Raw genomic sequence first — 26,334 nt, 5'->3', positions numbered from 1 at the left:
TAGTGAAACTGTGAGATCACTGTTGGGAAAATGGTGTGAATAAATATGACAAACTGAGAGGAATAAATCATGTTCAGGGAAGAAAGCAACTTTTGTGGAAGAAGGTAAAGATGAAGGCTTGATGGGGGAAAAGACTCACCAACCCCCATTCAGTCAAGGAAGTCATAGTTCTATGATAGCAGCTGACCGCTGAACCCCATTCACACAAAGTAGTGCATAAGACGCATTTCTGATTGATCATCAACCTGCGACCTAGGGTGCCCTGTGCACTCATAGAACTCACTTATGATGGAAGATGGTGTTTTTGTTATGGATAAACCATGATTAGCAAAGACATCAAATAACAGAGTGACAGGAGCTTTCTGTTGGGAATTCCTTAAGCTCCGGCTCTCAGTAAGGAATGTAATTGGCAAACGACGAGCATAGTGGAAAACTCATGTCAGAATCTGTTCTTTTTTGCAAATAACGAAGACCTCGTATACACGCAAAGAATCTGTTTTCAGATTTGCTGCCTGTTTAGTCATCTCCATACAGTGTGTAGCTGCTGCACTACTGATTCACATAGCAGTGAATCAGTATCGCCATTGTAATTTAATCACACTGCCTGGAAAAGTTTTATTTTTTTCCCCTCTTTCCAAACATGAACAGAGAGAGAATAAGTTTTCCTTTCCCCCTCCCCACACTCTTCCACAATTGCCTTCCCTGAGAAGTTCAAATTGAAATTTGACTCTATATGACTTCTAGTCTTTTCCATTTTTCCATAGTCGTTTGCATTGGCTAAGGCATTCATCTTGTTTGGACACGTCCTGCTTCAGAGGGGGAGTTGAGGCGGCTGTCAGACTGGATTGTATCTCTGCTGCCTGATCTCATACTAGTGAGCAAGGCTAGAGCTGGACCCATGCCTAAGTACTCAAATTGATATGAGGGCATGATGGACTGATAATTGATAATGTGTAACAAGCAAGTGGCTACCAGTGAAACGGCTGGTGAGGAAAAACAAAACTCAGGAGTCTCTGTAGAGAGTTCTCCAGCCGGTTGTCTTATCTTGGGATAAAAAAAAAAACTAAATTTTAAACAACTCCTTTACTATTTCATCACAAGCTAAATGCTGGAGGAAAACTGTCTTACCACTTTGTCATATTTCCAGTCTAATGTAAACAAAACCAGTTACTTACAGACACATTTAAAGGACAGACACGTTTTTCTCACAGAACTTGTGAGACTACTCCTTTCAGTCAAACATGACACTTTGTTTTGTTTTTGCATTAAAGTCTCAATTCGGCTCAGTCATCGGCCCGTCGAATAGTAAACCGGCCTGCCAACAAGGTCAGCCACAGCGTCACCTGCCAGCCGGCAGTTAACCAGCCATTCAGTCCAATCCAGAAAACATGACTGCATCCTGTGTGACTCACTAAATGTTCCATGTTTTTTTTTTTTTTTTTTTTTTTGTTATGGAAGGTCAGAGGTTGTCAGCTCTCTCTATTCTGATTTCATTGCTGTTTAGGGGGGAAAAGTTGGCAAGTAGACTGTAGGACTGTAAACCTTTGGACAGCAAGTAACTGGAGAGTGGAAGTGCTCATTTCTGTTGTGTTAATTGTCTGTGTGTGGGCTTGTTTCTGCCTATGATCAGGGAGTGTTCCTATCTTTTTTTTTTTTTTTTTCTTTTTTTCCCAACTCTTATACTTGGAATCTCTCTGTTTCCTTAATGGTGGCTCTTCCTGATGATCCTACAAGTTTAAACCCTGAGACAAACTTATTAGATTTTGTTACCACACCATTTATTATTTTAATACGGTTCCAGCCCGCACATAGTTGTCTCTGCTGTATTACCACTATAAAGAGTTAAAGATATGCACATCTCATTTATTTATAAAAAGACTTCAGAGGGCTGTATGAAAACACTTTGTCCCCCTTTGTAATTCCAACAATTCCAACTTTACCACTTGATGACTTAGGCATGCTACTGAAACCTCCATTTAATTCCAATATACTGTGTAAGTCAATTTGCAACCCACCACCATCATATCTGAATTAATAAATCCCATATCTGCTGTCCTTGATGCCTTTTCTGTGCTGTAGGGAATCTTAGCAACTTCCTCTCATATTCTCTCAGTTCTGATTAGAGATGGACCAATCCAATATTACGTATCGGTATCGGTCCGATACTGACGTAAATTACTGGATCGGATATCGGAGAGAAATAAAAAATGTAATCCAATCCATTAAATATCAAAAAGCACCTCACAAAACTTGCGACATGGCATAACTCGGCTCATAACCGTAGCACGTTGCAGCAGTATGCGTCACGTGATAGAGCGGCTGTGTGTATTTGTAGCCTCTCTAGCAATGCGGCATTTCATCTCCGAGGAAGTTATCCCAGAGAGAAGTAAAGCAAGTGTGTAAGTTCATCTCTGAATGTTTGTAAAGCATTCCCACGTTAAGCTTAACAACCGATATATGGAGGAGTGCCTCTTCTCCCTCCCTCTCCTGCTGCTACTTCAATCATGAAACTGATCAATGATCAGCTGATCGGCTTTTCTGTCGCGAGTCCGTCTCTCTTGTTTGTTTATCGCCCACTTCGCGCCAGAAAAAGGAAACCAGCGGCTTAACAACATCAGCACGTTTAACCTTGATAACCTTGTTAGAATTTATTTAATATTCCTTTCTACAGCAGGATCCTTTTCTACGTAGCTCACGGCTGGTAACTGTGCAGGGGCGGATCTAGCAAAGTTTAGCCGAATCTTACACCCAAAGTTTTAATCTGATGTAAAATGTATAGAAGTCCATTACTGTATATAGTAACTATTAAGTCTAATATACCCTAGTAAGCTATAGTACTTTATCCTTTGGGAAGGTACCATCTGTGCAGTCTGCAATTCTGTTGAAGAAAGATATTGAATCTATTTAATTATTCTTGAAAAATAATTAATTTCTGTGCATTTTTCCCCCCAACCTGCATCAAATTAAAGTTGATTACGTCAATTAAGCAACATGAGGTGGAGGGTGGGTGGTTCCCTATATTATTATTATTATTTTTTTTTTCTTTGCTAGGAGTTTTAGAACCCTATTGTTTAGGTTGCTTACTCTTTAAAATACCAGAATAGGAAGGACTGAGTAGGTTTAAGTTTATTAGATTGATCAGTATTGCTGAACTATGAAATATTTTGGGTGCAGTGTATTTTTTGCATACAGGTATAACAGAATAGCTTTAGTGTTTTTTGGGGGTTTTGTTTAACTTGAGTATGAACTTATACAAAAAGCAGCAAGATATTAAAAAACACAGTTTTAGTGATTAAAAAACACACTATCGGATTCATATCGGTATCGGACATAAAAAAAAAGTGGTATTCTGCCATCTCTAGTTCTGATCAAGCAAAAGAAAAGTTTGTGGGGTTTTTGTGAAAAAACACTTTGCAGTTTATGACAAAGTATTTTATAGACAAGCTTGTAGAATATCTTGAAGTCTGTCCCCAGTTTATTTTGGTGTGCTCTCACAAAAAAGAAGTCAATAAATAGAACCAAATGCTCTAATAACACTAGTACTGTGATTATCCAGTCTTTTCAGTCCACAATACCGCCCACTTTGCAGTCACTCAGGTCTTTTTCTTCCTTTCTGGCCAAAAGTGTTGGAAGTCTGGATGCAATTGAACTGGAATCAGCTGAATAGTGAGTGAATCAATTGGATCCAGGCAAGGAAGCCAAGTCCAGATGTGGTTTGGCATGCTGCAACAGCTGCAGGAAAGGAGGAGCAGAGTAAAGGGAGGGTGGAGTAAAGCTGTACGAGTGTATGGGAGAGACTCAAACAGGGCAAGGAGATCAGTGAATTTGGGAGGATGAAAACGAAGGAAGAAGATGGGATCAGACAGCAAATGAGCAGCTCTCAGATCTAGCGCTGCAGTTAAATGTTTATACTGAAACAGGAAGAGGAAGTGGATACTTATGGCAGACCATGTTGGTGATTATGCAAGCTTCAGCAGATTATTTTTTTTTACTTCACATAACTGCTGATCATTTACAGAGTAAATTCTCTCTATAATTGCCATCTTTAGCAGACTTTTCAAACCCACATCTGGAAGAGTCAGGAACTAAAAACTCAGCAGAGCACAGTAATTCTCACAACGTCACTATAGGTACCTGAAACTCTGCACTGGTGGTGCATTTGAGGACAGTCTGACAGAGAGTTATTGGGCCAGTTATCTATACCAAGATTTGTAAAGTTCTCCTTTTATGTTTGTTAATCACTAATAATAGTAATTGTAATAGTAACTGTAATAATAAAATTGTATCCACTACAAGTTTCTAAGCAGATTTTCCAGAAAATGTATTGAATGCAAATGTGTATTTGTCTGTGGGAGATTTACGTCCTAACCTCTACACGGGGGATACCAAGGCGTTCCCAAGCCAACCGAGAGATGTAATCTCTCCGCTGTGTCCTGGTTCTTCCCAGTGGGACATGCCTGGAACACCTCACCCAGGAGACATCCTGGTCAGATGCCTGAACTACTTTAGCTGTCTCCTTTTCTACTCTGAACTTCTCACCTCATCTATAAAGCTTTATTTAGACTTCTGTGGGAAATTTGCGTCCTAACTTGTGTAGTAACAAAAAACTCCTTTTATCCCCACACGGCAACATTCCACGCAACCCAAGTGTTTTGTGTCGAGCCGATGCGTAGTCACAGTTCTCGGGATGGGCACATAAGGTTACTTAGAAGGTTGTGGCGTAGGGCTAAAATGGGGTTCTGGTTGTGGTGTAAGTTTCGACATAGATCTGGCGCAGAAATATAATTCGCAAGTTGGAGTGAGCCCGGCCACCCTTCAGTGGAAACTCATTTCCGCCACTTGTATCCACAATCAAGTAAGATTCTTGGTCATTTCCCAGAGTATGTGACAATAGGTGAAGGTGTGAACATTGATCGATCAATAAATCAGCTGGGACTCTCTCTTCACCACAACAGACAGGTACGGCATCTGTATCACTGCAACTGAACAAGTCTTAACAAGACCCCAAGATAAATAAACTCCTCCACTTGGAGCGATCACTCTATCCTTTGCCAGCTGAGAACCAACAGACTTGGAGGCGCTAATTTGCATCCCATCTGGTTCACACTCGATCACAGGCCGCCCCATTTTTAGACTCGAGGTCATCGCTCAGTAACGCTGACAAGACCAAAACCAAATACTAATAGGAAAAAGGCACAAGAAAATATACAGCATAAGAAAATATACAGCATAAGAAAATCTAGCGTATCATATTTGGGTCTTGCCACGCCCAAATACAACTTCAAAAGTGTATTATTTTTGTAAGGTCTTCACCAAGTGACCTGACAGCCTCGATACCCACAAACCACAGTCTCCATCAGCCCATCGATATAAAGTGTCTGGCTACAGAGGAACTCTCAACCTGATTTGTGGGACATGATAGTTTTTTCTTGGTGACTCAGTTACCAAAGGCCACAGTCCCACCCTGGTGCTGGAAAAATGAAGCAATAAAATACAAGATTACTGTCAACTCAAAGTGTAAATATGTGTTGGTTATCCTGCTATGTTCTTTGTAGTTGCAGATCACTGTTGTCTTAATTTTCAGCATTTTTATCCAAATGTTGCACATGCTGTCGTATTTGGTGATTGTGTTTTTCTTGGCTCACTTGTGTCCTGTGCACTCAGGGCCACCGTAGAGAAAATTAGTCAAATCAGTTGGGAGCAGACAGCAAACGAGGGCAGAATGTGGAATTGTTGTTGCTGGCTTCAAGCCTCTTAAAATTAAACCGTTTTGTCAAGCTACAAAACGTATAGCATGCTATAGGGGGTCATGGAAATGTGAGTGAAAGAGAAACAAAGACATCGAAAACCACTGGGAAAGTGTGCTTGATGCCCTCCATTACCAGTAGCTCAGGCCTGCAGTTAGACTGATGCATCTGCTTTCTTTGATAGCATCTCTCGCTTCCTGTTGTCGGTAAAGACTTGCTCTTGACTCTGATTCCTTCCATCTGGCTGTCAGAGCTGCACGCCATGTAACAGAATTGGACAAACAACCTACAACTGCCGTCATATTTCAAAAACACTAGCAGGGTGGGAAATATGCGAGATGAATGTGTGCATGTGCAGCATCTGTATTTTGATTTGTAGCCCTCACCTGTGTTGTTTCTGCTGAACAGGAAGGTTAAACGGTCCATTACACTTATTTCCTTCATCCTTGTTTAAATCAGTTAGCTGATCTCTTCCACGGTAGACCTGTTTTGCTTGTTCTAATTTGATAACACTGCATTTTATCTTTTGTTTTTTGTTTTTTTTTTTCTTCTTTTTTTTGTGTGTGCCCACAGATCGAGAGGCGGCTGGAGCTGGTTCGTTTGGTGTCTCACAACACGCACAAGAGGCTGGTTTCCTGTCTGCAAGGTCAGCTGGGCACAGACACAGAGAAGAGACATGTAAGAGGCACCTTTTCTTTTTTTTTTTTTTTTTTTCTCTGTCAGATTCATTCCATCATTTAGCTTTTTCATTTTCACTTTTTCATCCCATCATGTTAGCAACATGCCACACTTTGGATATGGCTTCATTTACAAGAGCATAATTAGGATGAATCACTGTGACAGCCATTCTGAACTAGGGCCCTGCTATCATGTGTTTTTCTTATGTAACACATAGATATGACAGAGACTCTCCTTCCAGCTTCACTATCACCATTTAGCAGACCCAGCCCAAAGGCCAATAAAACTGACGCAACTCTGAAGGAATCCCTGTTACGTTGTCATACTTTGATTACTTTTCTAAATTAAGTCATCTTGATGGTGCAGTGTTTGGCACTCCTGCAGGCAAAGTGAAATTAACAGATAAGCCAACGTGGTTGGATCAGTTGTCCTTAAACTGTTGGGTAGAGCCACAGCAGGCAGGGTATAGATAATGAAGGGGAGAAAAAAAATGAGCTGAAGCTAAGCTGAATTGGGGAGGGGGTTGTCTACATGTTTCCTTGATGCTGTAAGACCTGCCTTTATATCCCCCTTTTCGCAAATTCATATTTAAGTTAAATATATGACGTATTTGGTATTTTGGTGTTTGTGCAACTAATTTGAGTCTGATCCAAATCAGAAAAGAAAACATGTCAATGAAGTGAACGTTATTAAGTAGACTGAGCTGCTTTCTTTCTTTCTTTCTTTCTCTCTTTCTCTCTTTCTCTCTCGTAGAAAAAGCTGCCCTTGACCGGGCTGTCCCAGACCATGCAGGAGGGCGGCAGTCAGCTTGGAGAAGAGAGTATGATTGGGTGAGTTTCCATCGAAAGACCAGTTTCAGCATCGTTTAAGTTGAAAATATCACCTTTAAATGGGAAAAATTGGTGAACAAGTAAGTGTTTATCAAGATCAGTGTAAAAGTATTTAAATAAAAATGGGATGTGGGATCTAGCTGAAGCTCTTTACATATGTTTTACTCGCTGTGAGGAAAAGTAGTGATAACTGGGATATTTGCATATATGTCTCTGTGCACGTGAACAGCAAGATGATGGATGTGTGTGGCGAAGCCGAGGGCAAGTTGGCTTTTGAGCTGCTGCAGCATGAAATGCAGATGGAGAAAGACATTCTGGATCCTCTCAACCAGCTGGCAGAGGTAAAAGCTCATGCATACAACCATTGATTGGCTTCTTCCTTTTAATCCCTTTAAAATCATGCGCTATATTTTAAAAACAAAGACCCAGCAGCAGAGACATCAAGCTGAACTTTGTGTTTGTACCAAATTCAACGATGCCTTTAGCACTGTTTTGGGTTCATTGCTATTCTGTATCTTTAAAATTGACACAAGGTTCTCACAGGAAAATTGCTCAAAAGTGCTCATTATACCTTTTGCAGTGCATGTGTAGTCATGTCGTTCTCATGGTTCCTCTTGTTTCTCTCACAGGTAGAGATTCCCAACATACTGAAACAGAGAAAGCAGCTTGCTAAGCTGGTTCTCGATTATGACTCTGCTAAAACACGGTACATTTCCACACAGCCTGATAACAATTTAAAAAAAAATTTTTTTAATTAATAGTATGGCTCCAATCTTTCAAATGTTTCCACTAACATGGTTACTTAAATAATCCTTTGTTCTGCAGGTGGTTACAGGCGACCAAGTCCACCAATCCAGCCATGGCAGCTAAAGTTGACTCGCTCAAAGACGAGATGGATGAGGCACTCAATAAAGTAGAAATATGCAAGGTAGATTTCATGTCGACTCTTTCCCATGAGCCTTGCTGCATAAGGTTAGGATCATATTTGATGAACTGGCTGAACAAAGAAGGCTTTATAAGGGGGACTAAATCAGGACACTGATGCTATGCACATTTTTGGACCGAGTAATTAAAGCTCATAGCTTTGTCATATCCATGTCTTCGTGAACAGTTTCTCATTGTTTACCATACACGTCATTCTTTTGTCATTTCATGCAGGACCAGCTCTCTGCAGACTTGTACAACTTTGCTTCTAAAGAGGGAGACTATGCACGCTATTATGTGATGGTGAGTGCACCTCAGTTTACTGGTAATGGAAATGCAAATATGGAACGTTCCACTGTAACAGTTACTAGGCGATGTGTGATAACCAAGTACTATGTTCACATTAGATTTGGTGTATGTGATTTTGTGTGTGTGTTTCTGTATAACAGTTATTAGAGACCCAGGCAGAGTACCACAGGAGGTCTCTGGCAGCTCTGGAAGTAGTTATACCCACCATCCAGACACAGCAAGGTGAACAATAAGACACAAAACATATTATTAAACATGTAAATAACATAAACACTTAAACTTTGCTTCTTCTTTTTGTTGCTGATCTGCTGGTTTAGGGTTAGAGAAATAAAGAGTGGCTTGTCATCCTGCTTAACAGTTCTCACAAAGGACTTCACATTATAATTGTTTATTTTGTGGTCCCTTAGCAGGGTGTGCTGTTATAAATTTTGCAGGTTTTCTGTCTTATTGGCTGGTATATATCACAGATGACGTGTGTGTGTGTGTATATGTGTGTGTGGGCCCCAAACTGTTGAATTTGTTTATGACAAGAAGCTTTTATCTCATTTGCGAAGTGCACTGCTTATTGCAACATAGTGAAACGACTCACTACAATTACATCGTCACATTAGAGGGTTTTTTGGGGTTGTTTTTTTTAAGTGTGTTTATATGAACCTTAGAATCAGCTTTCTGATGTAATCTGATTATAGATTTATTTGTTTGGCCCAGATTTATCCAGATGAAAGCCAGGATAACTGGATTTCAAGTTGGCTTTTTACATGTTTTCATGCACATGACAAAAGAGCAATCGTATCACACAAACATACCTGCAAAGACTTCATTTAAAAGTCTAAATAAAGAATGTGGTATTTCTGTTGTCAGCTGTAGAACTATATAAAAATTGTTGAAAGCCATGAAGTTAACTGCAGACAGTTAGTGAAACGAGTGCCAACGCAGAACATTGCCGATGCTTGTCTCACCTAGACTCCTGGATAGAGAAGCCGGCATTTGGCACGGCGCTGGAGGAGCATCTGAAAAGGACCAACCGTGAGATCGCTCTGCCGATTGAGGCCTGCGTCATGATGCTGCTTGAGACCGGCATGAAGGAGGAGGTACGGATGGAGAGATGGAAGAAGAAAATTGGAGACTTTGCTAAAGTAGGGCAAAGTTGAGGGTTAATTGACCAGAATTTGGATTAAATTTGTACCCATAAACCTCCTGTGTGTTTGAACTGGAAGGACATGTGGGTCATGTGGACTGCGTTTTAAAAATGATGGCATGTAAAGTCTGGAAACATCTGCAGCCAACTTGAGGTTAGCCAGTCTTTGTCCTGTGGGAATAAAACCTCTGTGTGTGTGCACACACAGGCATCTGTTACCCATTAGTATGATCGCTGTTGCACTCTTGAAATGAAACGGTATCACTAGACTCCCCATGAAGTACGATTCAAGACATTTCTAAATGGAAACAAACCTCTTCTTGCTGTGCATCCGTCTGGTGCTCATCCTGAAAGAGTCACATCTCTGTTGGTAGCAAAAGCATTTCTCTTTACTTTTGCAGACATTCATTACTCGATTGCATTACTTCTTCTTTTGTGTTACCAACCCAGACTCACTTCTTTAATTTTAGGAGAGAAACAGCCTCCTGTAACCAGGCACTGCTGTGACCTTGCTCTCCCTTATTTTCTTTTCAGGGTCTATTTAGAATTGCTGCTGGAGCTTCAAAATTGAAAAAGTTGAAAGCAGCGCTGGACTGCTCCACCTCACAGCTCGAGGGCTTCTACTCTGATCCCCATGCCGTGGCTGGTACTACTTCTACAAATCCACAGAAAGTAAAAACATCAGCTCCAGGTTTTTGTCTCATGGCATATATTTTGTTTTTGATACACAGGAGCTCTCAAGTCCTACCTCAGGGAACTTCCTGAACCTCTAATGACATTTAGCCTTTATGATGAGTGGATACAGGCCTCCAAGTAAGACACTGCACACAAAGACACGACTCCTGTAATGTCCTGTAAAACACTTGTGCAGCACTAATAAACTTTAGATACATGTGAAGTATGTTTGCAGTAAATGTTGTTAATGTTTCAGTACCTTAGACTCTGACAAAAGACTTCAGGCCTTGTGGGTGACATGTGACCATTTGCCAAAGGCCCACAAAGCCAACTTCAGGTACTCTATATTACTCTCTTTTAATTACTATCATTTATGCCAGCCTTATTATTATTATTTTTTTAAATAACGCTGTTTTTTTTGGTTTGTTTTTTAAATGTAACCTTTTTTGTACATGTTTATTCATGTGAGGAATTCACCAGATTTTGAGCCATCCCTCATTTCTTTATATATTGCCAGAAAAATGGAAAATTGGAGCTGTAATTAGCAAAAGATAAAGATATCATCATTATTCTTGAACAGTTCAGTCTGTGCTCTCTGAGAGTTCTTTTTTTTGCCATTAAGTAGTCTTCAGGAATACTTCTTGAAGGACATTCAAAGCTCTTCTTTTGATGCTGGCTGCCTTTTGTTCTGTTCTGTCAACATGATGTCTGTGTTGAGGTCCAGGCTCTGGAGAGATCAGTCCATAGTTACACTGTGTTTGTTCTATCCAGGTGTGGTTTTCCTGCATTGGCAGCAGGTTTGAGATGATTGTTATACGGAAAAATGAAGCCGTTGGCATTTGGGCACTTTTCAGATGGTATTGCATGTTGGATCAAATCTGACAGTGCTTTTTTTTTTTTTTTTTTTTTGTATTCATAATTCAATTTTGGCAAGATCTCAAACACCACAGGCTAAAATGCAGGGCCCCAAACCACAACAGATTTTGCAGTGGATTTTTAAGTGAATTTCTTGTATAATTTGGCATACCTCCACATATTCCTCCAGTTTGCCTTCTTTAAGCTTCTTGAAACCCACCCCACTTCCACTGAGACCATTTCTGATGAGACTTTAATGGACAGAAGGTGAATCAAATGAATGGGACAGATGCATCACTCAGATGCTGCATCAGGTCTAAAAACTCTGCTGGATTTTTTTTAAAGTAAATAGCTCTTTGAGAATCATCTTTTTGGTTAAACAATGGGAATAAATTGCCTTTTCAAAAGGCTGCTGGTAACAAATTGGCTCTACAGTTACAGCTTCTTTGTTAGGTGCAAACACAAAAGTGGTTGTTTCTGTGAGTTAAACACCTTCTTTATTTCCCCTTTTTTTCTATGTCAGACTGGTTCAGGAGTCAGAGTTAAGTGGTTTAATACGCTTAACAAAAAAATGAGTGGAAAAAATCGCAACATTAATTTAAAAAATGACAAGAACATCTGGCTCCTTGAGAGCAAAATACTTAGAAATGAGGGTTGGCTCAAGACTTTTGCACAGCACTGTAGATGGAAAAATAGGTGTGTATTTCACCACTGTACCAGATGTTACTTTGATGCTCTAGTAAACCAGTTTACTGGTTGAGCCTCTCAGGCCACATTCACAGCAAGGCCGTAACTTTCTCGAGGAGTCAGAAACCCACTAGGTTGGGGACAGTGTATGATTAAAGGTGGGAAAAATATTTTGGAGATATTTTTGTTTTTTAAGGCAGTTTGTGTCTCCGTTGCAGGTATCTGGTGAAGTTCTTGGCTAAACTGGCTCAGGACAGTGATGTTAATAAAATGACTCCCAGCAACATCGCAATAGTCCTGGGGCCTAACCTGCTGTGGTCGAAGACCGAAGGGTGAGCATGTCGTGGACGGTTCACCTCACTTTTATGTCATCATTCTGAAATGCAAAGCGCGTCGTTCTCTTAGGCTGACTGACCTTCCTCCCGTTCTTATCTCCGTCTCTGTGCTCGTACTCAGGACGCTGGCAGAGATGGCAGCAGCTACATCTGTGCATGTACTTGCCATCATTGAGCCTATTATCCAACACGCTGACTGGTTCTTCCCTGAAGGTGAAACACTGTTGTTGTATTTGCAATAATTCTCCTTCTCTCTGTCTGTTGTCTGCTGTTTGGCGTGCTTATTCTCGATGATATAATCTACCTGAACCTTTGCAGCGTGTGGTAATGCGTCCGTTGAGTGCTGCTGCAAAAGATAACATTTGCATAAATTTCCATTGTTGATTTGTGGAGTTTGCCAGCACTTAGTTTTCATGCAACAATGTTAACGCGCAGGCTCATCCTCTGTGGGTTGACAGTGGGTACTTTGAAAAATGTTGAAGCTCATTAAATTGATGAATAGTAGCTGAAACGGTTTCTCTCCACATTAGCCAGCAAGGCTAAGAGTCTGTAGCCATGCTAGTGGCTCTGTAGGATGTGGCTGAAGCTCAGAGCACATTGTTAACCAAATTCTAAAATTAGCATGCTTGTGCTGATTTTGCGATGATAATTTTACCCAGTTCACTATCAAAGCTCAGCTTTAAGTTGTTATGATGATGAAATCCACAACTATTATTCAGTTGTGGTTTCTATAATGAATTTACTCTGTAACAGCTGAGCAGAGGGTGCATTTTTAAAATAACTTTACTGAGCCTTAAAGAAAAGGATGCAGAGTCTGTAGGTATCTGCTAGTCCTCAATTTTGCTAACTTGAGTGACTAATTTGGACCTTTTGACTCTAGTTTTGAGTATTTTTAATTAAATTATCTGGAGAAAAAAGGCTTATTGTGTGTTACTCTAGTTTCAGTGAGGGAAATTGTAGTATTCTGTTTGTGTGTTGGTTGGCACTTATTAGCTGGTAGGTGTATAAGTTATACACCTGTACGGTCTCCTAGAGTCAGCTGATTATAGCACACTCTACCGTCTCTTGAAAATATCATGGCTCCAAGTGGCCAGTGAGTGATGTCACAGAGGCTTTGTGCATCTTTTGTATACAGTCTTCTTGCAAGCTGTAGGTCATTTTTAATTTGCTTAATTTGCTTCTGTCCTCCAGAGGTGGACTTCAACGTGTCAGGCATGTTCTCCTTGCCCAGCCATCCACCCACCCCGGACCCCGAACCTATCCTGGACAGGAAACGCCCCGGCAGCATGGGGCAGGACGGGGACAGTCACACCCCTCGTAAAGACAGGTACCTGTCTCGTCCCAACCTCAGCCTCAGCCTGCCCCTCACCCTGCCGTCCCGTCCCAAGACACTGAGCAGGCAGGAGTCGAGGGGCCCAGCGGTGTCGGCCCTTTATGTCGTGGCCAACGAGTCCATCACGGTCACTGAAACGCCCACTGAAGATCTGCCCAGTCCAGACTTCAAGGCTGTGCCGCAGTCTAACGTAGATCCCACGAATCCAGTTACTAATAAGTGAAATAAGGGAAATGATGCTTTGTGTGATTTGTGCACTACATTTGTTGTGTTTTAAGCTAATCAGTTATATTTTGCTGAGATTCGTCCGTAACATGACCATAACATTTATGAAACACAAAGCCTTTTTAATAATGTTTGGGAATCCATTTATGTCTCAAGTTTTTATTTCTCTTGTGTTACTGTTGTGTACTCTTGTGTTATCTCCTTAATTTCCAATTAAAGCTTAGGTTGCACTGTAGGTTGCTGGTTTTATGTTTTGCGTGGGCTTGCATTTTTGTCATCTATTTTTTTTTTTTTCCTCTATTTCACCTGTCGCCGCATTAATGTTGCAGTTCAAAGTTGTTCTATTTTAAAGGTCACTCATGTGGTTTTATGTCCTCTTTGGGTTCTTCTTTCTGAACCGGTTTCGTTCCACTCAGGAAGTGGCGTCTCTTTCTGTCTCGACATCACAACATCTCTCACTGCTCTCGCTGGGTTCTTTCGAGGGGGTTTTTGTTTTTGTTTGTCGTTTTTGTTTACTTCTGTCTCTGAGTCTCTTGCTCCTTCACTCTTGTCTGATGGCCTGTGGTTTGCCCTCCTGAACACTCTCCCCTCTCCCCCCCTCCCTAGCCCTGTTAACAAACAGCCGGAGCCTGCTCCTCGCAGAACCAGCGTCTTAAATAGAAAGCAGTCACCACTAACCTCACCCACCTTCCAACCCCCATTACCCCCTCTGGAAGCCGGGACTCCTACACAGCTCGAACCCCATCCGCCTCCTCCTCCTTCAGAGGCTGAGCAGCCTGGCTTGAGTGTTGCTGGCGGTGGTGGTGGTGGTGGTGGTGGTCTGGTTGGTGGGGTCCAGGTAGCCACAGTGCAACATCAGGTTGTAACCCAGCTCAGCACAGAGGAGAGCAGGTAAGGAGTGAGCTGAGGTAGCACCGGTACTCCACTGCAGCCAATCATCCGATCCGGAGCTCGCCACCCTTTGTTTGCCATGTATTTGATTAATTTGATTTACTGGACGTCACAAAAAAATCATGAGCATAAAAATGTCTATAATGTCTGCAAGTATTAAATCTGCTTCATTAATTAATAATGTAAATAAATGAAAAACACTGTTATGCTTTGCACAACTTTCCCCCTGCCCTCTGTTTGTGATGATCAACAGAACTCTCGGTTTCTGTTTATAAAGAGAAGCTGTCTTTCCTTCCTGTCTGCTCGTCTGTTTGGTGGTTTAACAACTTTGAAGCTTTGAAGACTTTGTTTTTATGCATGTGTCTCATTACTGAACACTTGTTCCGTCCGCTGAATGGACTTCTTTCATGATTTTTGCATCCCGTGCTTTCTTCGTGCGTTTATCGATCCTTTTGAGTCATTCTTTCTGTAATAACCTAATCAAGTATAATTATTCTTTGAATGGAAAGGTGTGCAGTTGGTTTTATGCATGAGCACTGGTGCCGCACTTGATCCTTGAATGTTAAGGGTGTATGACACGGAAATGGATTAATAATTGGAACTGTGGTGTTTTCACAGCCCGGCCCGTGAGCACATGTCCACCCCGCCTCCGCAGAGGAATGGTTCAGCGGTCCATCTTGCTGTAGGAACCCCACACCCTCAGGGAAGCTCCAAAGGGCCTAGTCCACACATGGTCCGCAGAGGTGAGGAAATCTAAATCTGTTATTTTAGTGGTTTAATATAGCAAATGAGATTTAATAAGTACGTTTTCCTCTGAAGGCACCAAGAAGCAAGCCCCAGCCCCACCCAAACAGGCCAGCCCGTTCGCCTCTCAGCTCAGTAACACCCAAGCACCCGGTTCCCCGCAGCACCCACCCATCACGCCCCGTCGTGTCCACAGCAAAGATGCCCTAATCCAAGCTCCGAGCCATCCACCCCCACAGCCGCCTACACCCCAACAAGCCCAGGGAGAGTCAGAGCACTCTCCCCCTAGCAGTCCCACCCCTCCTGACACTCCGCCGCTCTTCCACTCCGGATCTCTCCCTCGACCCTCGAGGCCAGCTCCAAAACCGAAACCCCGTCCCAGCATGCCACCGCCTCCGCAACCGGCAGCAAATGACAGCGGCAATGGCATGTGCAACTCGGCCTCAAAGATCATAACAGGTAAACCAGTCTGTGTCTCAGTTTCTTTTTTTTGTATAAAATTAATATACTATACTAAAAATATTTTATACTAAAATACAAATACAAAGGTTTGCATCATCGACTTAAATGGTGTCAGCAATACAGTGTGGCAGAAATCAACTACTGCAACAAAAACATTGCTAAAATAAGTTGTATGTGTACATACAAAGCTTTAACCTCTAAACAGAGTAATCGTTGATTTGGCCACTTTTGCAGTGCAGTGGTTGCAAAGATGTGATTTTTTTTTTTTTTTTTTTTTTTTTTTTTTTTTAATATATATATTTTTTAAATTTATTAATTTATTTTTTGTTAACTTTAAAAACTCTACTTAAGGGTCGTGCATTCGAAGAGCTACCAAGAAAAAAATACAAGAGTACAGAAGAATATGCAAATTAAATAACAGTACGGTGATAAATTTGATGCGACCCCAGATAATAAACCACATAATAAATCATTAATCTGAAATGATCATGTAAATAACTGTAATGCAGTTGTAAAATGGATTTCAATGGGATCATGAATTATAATGGTGTGAAAGTGGGAAGTAAAACTACAGTGCAGTACAAATATTGAAATGTATATTTGCTAAAATGACCTCCGAGTAATGGTGAAGTATCATTTTAACTTAACATCTGACCACTTCCACCATGGTTACACTCCACCTTTGAAAACAATATAGATAAAAGGCAATTGTTGTTTATTCAGACAAGTTTTTGAAGGAAGTTACCAGATCTACTGAAGAATAGAAGCTTTCTTTGGTGTGGGTTTTGTTTAAATGATTTTCTTTGTGCAGACATTCCCATTATTGAACTCACTCACTTGCTGGCCGTCTGCTGGTACTATATTCACTTCTGTTATTGAGTGATTTCAGCTTCTTCTCGGAGCAGTGCTATATTTAGCTCAGTGGCTTTTGGTTTCACTGTCTCATTTTTGGCTCACACACTTACAAAAGAGCTGTGGTGATCTGATGCATGACGGCATATGTGTAAATATTGCAGATGTCTGAGCTGCGGGCCTGCCTGTAAGATGAGCTTTGTAAGGCAGGTAATGGTAAGGATCTGATTGGCTGATGCATTAACCTCGGTCTGTGTCTACTGCATGTGCATCTGTCTGGGGGAGAGAAAAGTGGCGTGTGTGGGCGTGCACATATACATTTATATGTAGGCTTGGTGCTTTTGTCCTAGGCTTTAGCTATGCTTTGCAACAACACTAACATGCTTGCAATTTTTTGTATTTGTGGTTACTAACACACAGAGAGAGAGAGAGAGAGAGTGTGTGTGTGTGTGTGAACAGATTTTTATTTTTTTTATTTTTTTAAATAATTTGCATTGCATTTAAAGATTAACACACCAAGGAAACTCTCATGACTGCCACACCAACTAAAAAGAGTTACTCAAGTAGTGCTGGTTAGAATAGATTTATGAGAGCAATCCTTGGTGTCTTGCTGTGTGTGCGTGTTTGTATGTGTGAGTGTGAGCTCCCCGGTCTAAAACTGTGTGTCTATATATGGTTTGGTTTATTGATTTGTTTGCTGATTGGTTCCCTTCAACATCCTTTCCAGAAGGAGGCCTGGTTCTAAAGGGGATTGGAAGAGCCATCATTCCTGAGGTGATTGAGGACGAAGAACGGGAAAGCTCTGCTGGTCAAGAGCCTGCCACCGCCACTACTACCACTAACACCCCCCCAGCCCTGAACCCAGACCCCAGCATCCAGACAGAGAGCACCGCTTTTTAAAGTCTGGGCTTGACTGTTTATGATCAAACATAAGACGGGGTAACTCAAAATGAAATCACTCCGGCTCTTCAAGTACCGCTCACATGATGTCAGAGTGTCGCTGGAAACGAATGGCTGCCTTTTCCTCTGCTATACTGACTCACACCAGAAACCTCATCTTAAGTTAGTCGTTCAGACCACAAGGGCCCTGTCCAGCTATCACTTTCCACATTAGACTGCACATTAAACGGTTTGCTCCACATACTGCTTGGGTATTCTCTGATTGGACTGCAGGGCCTTGTGAGGAACAAGGCTAGCGGGGCTTTAACATAAAACCTCAGCAATATCGCAGCTGAATATCGCAGCTGGCTTCAGAATGCTGGTAAAGTTAATCTTTTTATTTTTTTAAAACTATTACTATTAAATCTTCAATTATGCAAACACTTCTTTAAAATGTGAATCTGGTTTTACCACATAAACCCAAATAAAGAAAAATTTTCAGTGAGTAAATAATTCCCTCATGTCCACAGCAATACTATGAAGGACCAAAGGAAATGACTGTTAGTCAAAGCAAACTGAGTTCAAATGTTGAGCCATTGTTATGGTTGCTAATGACCAAATATTTTAGTGTGAGTGCAATATAACAGTTTCTCTTCCACTGCTGTCCCATCCCAGCGTGCACACACTGCCATTTATTAGTTATTCAGGGCAGTTTTCAGTTTGAATTTTCTTTGATTTCCATGGACCTGATTCACAAAGCTGACAAAAATATAACTGATTTTTCTATCACACTCAAAAGCTATGACCAAACTCCAGCATGTGATTAAAATTTGTAGAATTTTTTTTTACTATGGCTCATTAGCTTTGCCTTATTTTCAGCTTTTTTTTTTCTTTTCTTGTTTTGGTTGTTTAAGCATTTTTATGGTGGTTCTTCTGCACAAAATGCACTGCGCAATGTGTTTTTGATCTAAATAAAGATTGTTCAACAGTTTTTATCTTGAATGATTTTTTTATGCCAAATATTATTGCTCATAAATGGTCTCTTCTTTGGGAAAAGAAAAAAACAAGTTGCCTGCACTCTGTCCATTACTTGAGGGGTTTTTTGTTGTTGTTTTTTAAGCAACAATTGACATGACATTTTTATATGATTCGTATTACAAAAAGTCAACCACATTTTTATAATTTTTAAGATAAAACTTTACAAAGAGTGAAAAAATAAAACATTCAAATCTCTACAGTCTTTCATGCAGCCCATTCTTTGTCCATTTACTGCCCATCAAGCCCAGTAACCAATGATAAAGGCGGTTACAGAGAGGCAAATGATGAGGTTTGCATTAACAATGAGTTGTAGACGGGGCTTTTCCTCCAGAGAACAGATCGTTTGTTCAGGTGCAGGAAGCGGAGCGGGATCATCTTCCTTGTTCCGTCTCTCCATCCCACACAGCCAGTAGAGGGCAGACATCAGCTTGGACTGACTGCGTACACTGCTGGCAGACGATGCTGAATCTAAAGGGTTAAAAGGAGAGAGGGAGGGGAAAAATAACTTGGAATTGTCTCATAGATGCGTTGAGCTGAAGAGTTGCCAAATGGAAAAGAGAGCAGGACAGAGACCCACCTTTCCTGTGATGACACGCGTTTCCATTGCTGCTTCCCACCTCTCTCCCAGTGGCTCCCACATCATCAGTCTGAATAGCAATTACATCTAATGTTGTGCTGCTTTGCTCTGATGCAAACACCTGCTCTCGAGGCTTCACTGGGTCGAGTCTTGTGAACCATGTGAGTCGACTAATCTGTTTTTTTTTTTTGTTTGTTTGTTTTTTTGTTTTTTTTAAAGAAACAAAAGTGACAGTCAAACTTTCTGAGAGTTAAAGAAATCTATGTATTGTAGAGAGGTGCGACTTACACTACATATGTTGAAATGTTCTCTTCAGACTTTAAAAGGTAATTAACAAGACAGTCTCATTATAAATGTACCCTGTGGTATTATTGACACCTAGTGGTGCTACAGAGTGATGTTATGAGCTGATCCTTGTAATGTTTCCATCCATCCATTGCTCATGTCTTAGCAAAAGTGTGTTTAAAGACAGTCGGCATTTTCTTGAAAGTTAACAGTGGCTTCACCTGCTCTGGTTTTGGTTCCTCTGTAGCCAAGCTCACTACAACCACCACAACGAGGGTAATGAAGGACAGCAACATGGAGAAGTAGAGGTAATGAACATATTTTAACACTGCAGGTCTGTCGTCCTCTTCATAGCACAGTGGAGCAGGGTAGATGAAGTCCAGTAACATACGAATACACCCGACCACAAGGCCAATAGCCAGGCCCCAGAAAGCACCCTGCACCAGGGAGGGAGTCAAACATCAGCATTATACACAGTGTAATGGAACATGAATATACACTCAACGGCCACTTTATTAGCTACACCTCACTAATGCTGGGTTGGACCTGCTTTTTGCCTTCAGAACTTAACTTCTTTAGGGCATAGATTCAACAAGTTGCTGGAAGCATGCCACACCAAACAGCAACTGTGCCAAGTCACTTAAATTTCCTTATTGTCACATTCAAGTTCAGCAAGTCGTTTTGAACACGTCTGTCAGTCACATGGCAGCATTTAGTTGTTGCCATGTGAATGGCTGTTTAGATATTTGCAGTAGCGAGAAGTTGAACAGGTGTGCCTAATAAAGTGACCAGCGGGTGTATTTTCCATGAATTACTTGATCAATCGCAAGAACATTCTGAAGAAGAAGAAAAAACATCTTGCCTTCTCATTGGTCCTCTTCCAAAAGCAGCCCATGAGGAAGATGATGGAGACGGGGGGCTGGAGGTAAGTGCTGATGGACTGGATGTAGATGAAGAGCTGGCCACCCTGACTGGCCTGGACGACTGGAATCCACAAAACGGACACCACAACCAACACAAGCACAAACACTCTGCAGCACACACATCAAACCATAAAACGGGCGTTATGCAATAATAATGAGGTTCTGCAATGCACAGATTTGACAAAGAGCAGAAAACTAAAGGCGCTGGAATCTAAACGACACAATGCATTTAGCCATTATTGAGTAAAGTTTGGTGGATGAGCTCACATAAAGGGCCTTATACAAAGCTTTCTCAGACAGGACCACTTTAATTAAAGTAGGTTGTTATTTCCATCTGCAGTAATTCATATATGAGCTCTCTTATGGGATCACCCCACTCTTTCATTTTGCATGCATGCAAAGCTGGAGGCGGGGAGAGCAGCATCAAAACGCCTCTTACAGAACAGAGCAGGCATCAAAGACCACAAAGATTACATTCATTAAGTCAGACAGCATAAAAAGAAGGAGCTGAGGTGGGGGTGGGATTCAAAATAGCTTGCAGAGGCAGCAGCAGCAACTTAAACAGTGTCCCCTGTGTGAGATTTGTTGATTGAATCATAAAAGTTTACGCAGGTTGGCATTAACAAGATCGACTTACTGAACTAATACTATGCTCAGTTTTCCAAATGTAGATGCTCTAAGTGAGAATAAAGTGCAGAAATGCTTTTCTGCTCAAACTTCAGTCTCAGCATACGATATACATGCTGCATGTTTTATATCAGAATGCCCTGACGCGGTCACATACCTGCCCACAATCATGAGCTCCCATTCAGAAGCACGGGATCTGAAACTCTTCCACAGGTCCATGGTAAAAATGGTGCTGGCACTGTTAAAGATGGAGGTCAGCGAAGACATGAGAGCAGCAATCATCACAGCCATCATCAAGCCCCGCAGTCCTGGGAGGAAAGACGCACAGTTACCATAAAAGACTCGTCACGTAAAGCATGAAGCAGGAAACGAGGTGCAGCAGAAAGAGTCTCTCACCTGCAGGAAGAAGCTCCATGACCAGTTTGGCATAAGCGATGTCTGAACACCCCACTGGATTGCCACAAATCTCTCTGCACACCTCAGGTTCTGCACAAGCCACTTCGTCTATGCACAGTAGAAACACACCCGCGTCAGTCAAACTCAAATATCCACAATATTTTTGTTTAGTGTTACCTAAATACCTCACACACTTTCAGCACCATTATGGAGGCTAATGTTATAATATGCAGTAAGGTCAAACACAGTATTCCAGCTGCAGCCTACAGTTCTCACTGTACCTGTGTAAAGTATCCTGCTGATCATGCCGGGGATCATGATGGCAAAGAAGGGCAGAACTTTGAGGTACGCAGCCAGCAGGGAGCCTCCTTTTGCATGGGTCAGGGTCTTGGCAGCCAGAGAGCGCTGCACAATGACCTGCAGAGAGTCCCGAATTAAAAGCTGACCAATAAATATATATATATAAATATATATATGTAAAGCAGGTAACTACATATCTGTGTAATGTAAGGCAGAATGGAACCACAAAGCTTACTGCTATCACTCAGGAATTTGTAAGATATCAGGGGCTAAACAGATGCTGCTGTGTATCTGGAAAGACTGTAAATGCTAATTAAAACTAACCGTGCTTTTTCTTATCTCACTTCAGTTGGACCTTTGAAACATGCCAGCTTCTTTACGGAGTAATTCTCAAGATGAGGATTTTCAGATTAAAACTCTCTGAGTACTCCAGAGAAAATTTTTAATCGGCGTCAACAAGATGTAAAAGCTCTAAGTTGTACTTTTATATTTTATAGATGAAAGATCTCTTGACATCTTACATCTTAAATTCATTTTTAATGCTCATGTTGGTAAATCAGGGCTCACGAGCTCTGAACTGCCTTCACTGTAGAAACGAGGTTTGCCTATGAAGCCTTTGATTTGAACTCTACCGATTAAACACTCTCTGAGGGGAAAGCTTCCTTTCATAACTTTAACTTTCATAACTTTAGCTTTGAAAATCACTGACCTGATCAGAGCACCAGTACCACATGGAGGGGATGGACATGCCGACAATAACACCAGGCCAGGGGAGGTCAGAAGTCACTGGATCTCTGAATATGTGGAAAGCATCTTCTCGGGGGATGCCACAGGTCGAGTTGGGTACACGAATTGATGGGATGGCTTTGCCGTAACCCTCCATGAAAGCATTCCAGCCTCCAACCTCCACAAAACCTACACATAGAGACAAAATAGTCAGATCAGCTGGATCATAAAGGGTTGGAAACTGGAAGCTGTGATTTTCACTCATATCCTCACTTACTGAAGCCCATGAGGGTCAGAGCTCCTGCCAGCATGATAGCAGTCTGAGCTGCATCTGTATAGATAACTGCAGCCAGACCACCTGTGAACAGCAAACAGCACATTATGCACTTCTAGAAGCTGGTAAAATACAGAACAGCCAACATGAGCGGGACTGTAGCTCACCTGCTACAGTATAGATAGCAGTGACTAACAGCAGCAGCACCACAGCCAGGTAGATGTTCCATTGTAAGGCAAGCTGAATGAACAGGGCACCTGCATACATGTCCACCTGGCCAAAAACACACATAGGTTTATGCTAAGAAACTAGAAAGAAATTAACCCAGATAAAGCTTCACAAAATAAATCACTATTGTGGATTATAGCCTACCGATATTTTTGTAAAGATGTAAATAAATAAGGAAAGGATGGCTATAAACAACTGAGTTCTTCTACCACCAAACCGCCTCTGCAGATACTCTGGCATCGTTGTCACCTGTAGAAGAAATAAGGTCAAGCCCTATGAGATCACGGGGGAATAAATGACCAAAATCATGCATGCAACAACTTATTGTTTCTTTTGTTCAGAGTGTGTGTAGAAAACTCACACCAGAGGCAATATAAATGGGCAGGAAGAGCCATCCCAGCAGCAGTACCATCATCATACCCTGTCAGTTAACAAATATCAGCACCATCAAGAATTTAAACCTATTAATATTTCATATCAAAGTTATTTTTGACAGATTATTTTCTTACATTCCACTCGTATGCAATGGCACCAATTCCCGCTGCGGCTCCTGACCCTGCCAGGCCGATGAAATGTCCACTGCCAATGTTACTGGCGAACAGCGAAGCACCCACCTAAATATAGATGAGAGTCCGAATCAGAACATTTTGCCTCCATCTGACTTTTAAAGTGTGCTCTAGATAGAGTTTCTGCACAACTCACCGGCCACCAGGTCATGTTCTTCCCGGCTAAGAAGTATCCATCCACCGTGCTGCGCTTTGTCCTCCACATGGACTGGAAAAAACATGGGAAATGTTATAGAACCTCTTAAAGGTAACAGTAACAGAAGACCTATTTATTCATAATGCTGAGATGGAATCTATTTGTAAGATAGAGATTAAGTTAAAAGGCTTCTAAAACTTCTAAGACAACATATCTCAGGGACCACAAAACCCAAATTTCGCTGCCCAATCCCAAATCTAAACATCCCTCGTATCTTCTGTGTATAAATTATCACAATGCGTCTGCTTCTAAAGATCCCGGCTGGCTTTCAGACCCACCGGCTCACTTATTTTAGCTTGTAGAGCTACAAAATCCACCCATGTAGGTGAACTCTGTAGCTTCATGTGCCTTCATGTGTCAACACAGGTACCTCAAATCCACCTTTTTACATTTAGAGGTGTTTTCTTTGTTGTTATCAACAAAAAAACACTGCATTCTTACTGTCGCTGGACAGTAATATGATCTTTAATCTCCATTTGTGAGCATCCAGGTTATCAAAGGAAGTTAATTATAGGAGAAGGGCAAGAAAAGGGGCAATATAAAAAAGTGGAATGTAAATTCTGATAAAGCTTGATACAGATCACTCTGCTCTCATTGAAGGACATTTGCCGATTGCAAAGATTAAGTAAGAAAAAAGCACTGATACAGATACTATACAGAGGTCTTCACAATATGTTTTATATTTAAAGGCATTAGATCTGAATTCGTTTTAGTTTGTATGACAAAGAATACAGATTGCCATGTAAAAATGTTGGTATCATTTTCTGTGCTTACCCATAGGCCGACTCCCAGCACCAGTAGAAAATAGATTACCAGCACCACTATATCCACGGTGTCAAGCGTACTGCCATGCCCTGGAGATGGCGATGTGGATGGGGATGGGGGCACGCTGGTCCCCTGGCGTTCTACTGGAAGGTCAAAGGTCATCTGGAATCCAGGAATTTAAAGTCAGTCTCAGGAGCCAACAATGAATGAAGTAGAAAATTCTTTTCACCTTAAACACAGACATAAAATCCAATTACCAGACTTTTTTTTTTTACACATTGCTAGAACTGGGTTGGACTGGCTTTTTTCTTCATGGCATAAATTCAGTTAGTTTAGCAAACGTTTCTCAGAGATTTTGATCCAGATCGACACAAAAGCATCACACGGTTGCTGCAGATTTCTCAGCTGACCGTATGTGACAGGAATCTCCTGTGCCACCACAGTCTGAACTGTTGACAGAGTGGATCCATGCTTTCATGTTGTTTACACCAAATCTTTTTTTTTATTTTATTTTTTTGAAGGGATGCCAAATGCTATAATTTTTCTGTAAAGCAAATTTACCTTGCCTATGGGTATAAATAAAGTTACCTTGACCTTGACTCTACTATCCAAATGTGCAGCAGAAATCAAGACTCATCATCCAGGCAACATTTTTACAGTCTCCTTTTGTCCAACGTTGGTGAATCCATGTGAACTGTATCCTGTTCTTAGCTGACAGCAGTGGTATTCGGTGTGGTCTTCTGCTACTGTAGCATGTCTACTTTAAATGTTTGACATGTTGTGTGTTCAGAGAAGCTCCTCTGCATACCTTAGTTGCAACAAGTGGGTATTTGCCTTCTTGTCAGCTTGAAGCAGTTTGGCCATTCTAGTCTGAGGCATTTTCTCCCAGAGAACTGCTGCTCACTAGATATCCTCTCTTTTCTTGGACTATTCTCTGAAACCCTGGTTGTGTGGGAAAATCCCAGCAGATCAAAAATTTCTGAAATATTTAGACGAGCTCATCTTGCACAAACAACCTTAATAAAAAAAACCTCCTCCATTCCAATGCTTGGTTAGAACTTCAGCATGTCCTCTTGAGTTGGCACAGTTGCTGCCATGTGATTAGATGATTAAAGATTTGCCTTCATGAGCAGTTGTGCAACCCAATGTGTACCTAATAAAGTGGCCAATGAGTATATGTACGCGTGTGCAGTTGAGTTGACCACCATGTCAGACAGACTGCTTTATACAGCACCAAAAGTACTTCACTCTTAAACACATCTGCTGGCTTGTTTAAGACTTAGTCAAAGTTCCTCCAATATAGTAGAATTAAAAATGACAAAACAGCTATATCTGAGATAACGGCAACAACTGCAGCTCGCCATTTTACCCTCTTAGGCTTTCTGTTGGATATTAATTGAATAAAACAAGCTTACCTTTCAGTACACCGTCACACTTTGTATCATTCCAGCTGGGCTCTCTGCAAGTCAACTCGTGCAAGCCAACCGATTCACAAATGTGTCATGAATGACTTGGGAATCAAAGCTTCTTCCACTTCCATTCCAAAAGATCAAACTCCACTTTTACCTCGTCCACGACACGGTGTAGTTAAAATGTAAGAGATTTATTACTCCACACAGGGAAGTCTTTTCACAACAGAGTCCCGTTGCCAGTAAAATAACTGTGATTGCTGAATGTGTTAAATGCATGTAAAATACACTAAAGATGTGGGCAGTGATAGTATGCTATCAAAGTAACATTGAGATTGTGTGTGTGTTCACGTCCAGGAGAGAAAAATGCAGATACAGGCTTATCTTACAAAGACAAAGGCTCATTAACACTGCACCTCAGTAGCAGAGATTAACTGGTTGCAGCAATGCCATGTGGAGC

At 41.3% G+C, this 26,334-nt stretch overlaps 2 protein-coding genes across 5 annotated transcripts in view; one reads left to right on the top strand and one right to left on the bottom strand.

Moving 5' to 3' along the window:
* arhgap17b (Rho GTPase activating protein 17b) overlaps window positions 1–18,555 on the top strand; it is a 25,278-nt gene extending 6,723 nt beyond the window's left edge. Inside the window, exons 3-21 of one of the 4 annotated variants that reach the window (XM_085271106.1) lie at window positions 6,321–6,425; window positions 7,179–7,255; window positions 7,485–7,596; window positions 7,885–7,961; window positions 8,081–8,183; window positions 8,414–8,482; window positions 8,629–8,710; window positions 9,452–9,579; window positions 10,161–10,272; window positions 10,358–10,439; window positions 10,558–10,638; window positions 12,062–12,175; window positions 12,300–12,391; window positions 13,370–13,505; window positions 14,343–14,627; window positions 15,246–15,370; window positions 15,447–15,830; window positions 16,850–16,901; window positions 17,413–17,553. In XM_085271106.1, the coding sequence (XP_085127232.1) occupies window positions 6,321–6,425; window positions 7,179–7,255; window positions 7,485–7,596; window positions 7,885–7,961; window positions 8,081–8,183; window positions 8,414–8,482; window positions 8,629–8,710; window positions 9,452–9,579; window positions 10,161–10,272; window positions 10,358–10,439; window positions 10,558–10,638; window positions 12,062–12,175; window positions 12,300–12,391; window positions 13,370–13,505; window positions 14,343–14,627; window positions 15,246–15,370; window positions 15,447–15,830; window positions 16,850–16,857 (2,172 nt within the window). In that variant the 3' untranslated portion in view covers window positions 16,858–16,901; window positions 17,413–17,553. Of the gene's footprint in view, window positions 1–6,320; window positions 6,426–7,178; window positions 7,256–7,484; window positions 7,597–7,884; window positions 7,962–8,080; window positions 8,184–8,413; window positions 8,483–8,628; window positions 8,711–9,451; window positions 9,580–10,160; window positions 10,273–10,357; window positions 10,440–10,557; window positions 10,639–12,061; window positions 12,176–12,299; window positions 12,392–13,369; window positions 13,506–14,342; window positions 14,628–15,245; window positions 15,371–15,446; window positions 15,831–16,849; window positions 16,902–17,412 lie in introns of all 4 variants that reach the window. The other 3 variants (XM_085271107.1, XM_085271105.1, XM_085271108.1) reach the window with 3 other exon arrangements.
* slc5a11 (solute carrier family 5 member 11) lies at window positions 16,090–26,334 on the bottom strand. Its single transcript, XM_085271110.1, has 16 exons — window positions 25,881–26,334; window positions 24,475–24,627; window positions 23,641–23,712; window positions 23,448–23,552; window positions 23,300–23,359; window positions 23,083–23,187; window positions 22,878–22,983; window positions 22,714–22,794; window positions 22,420–22,625; window positions 21,692–21,827; window positions 21,411–21,518; window positions 21,172–21,322; window positions 20,327–20,495; window positions 19,686–19,901; window positions 19,180–19,354; window positions 16,090–19,070 (listed from the first exon to the last, which is right to left on the bottom strand). Exons 2-16 carry the CDS (start codon window positions 24,625–24,627, stop codon window positions 18,841–18,843), a joined length of 2,073 nt encoding a protein of 690 aa, XP_085127236.1. The 5' UTR covers window positions 25,881–26,334; the 3' UTR covers window positions 16,090–18,840.

This window comes from Mchenga conophoros, linkage group LG4 (assembly GCF_057382185.1).
Source record: "Mchenga conophoros isolate Kocher_MC1m ecotype Shallow Benthic linkage group LG4, M_conophoros_male_GT1.1, whole genome shotgun sequence".
In the NCBI taxonomy this organism is placed as follows: domain Eukaryota; kingdom Metazoa; phylum Chordata; class Actinopteri; order Cichliformes; family Cichlidae; genus Mchenga; species Mchenga conophoros.
This window is presented reverse-complemented; position numbering and strand designations above follow the sequence as displayed.

Bases quoted from the DNA above. Each gene is read 5' to 3' on its own strand.
- slc5a11 (XM_085271110.1), bottom strand. From the start codon at position 24,627: ATGACCTTTGACCTTCCAGTAGAACGCCAGGGGACCAGCGTGCCCCCA. The intron at 22,626-22,713 runs GTAAGTGAGGAT...CTCTATGTGTAG, and splicing joins TCTGACCCTCATGGGCTTCA to GTTTTGTGGAGGTTGGAGGC. The intron at 21,519-21,691 runs GTACAGTGAGAA...TACTGTGCATAG, and splicing joins CAGCAGGATACTTTACACAG to ACGAAGTGGCTTGTGCAGAA.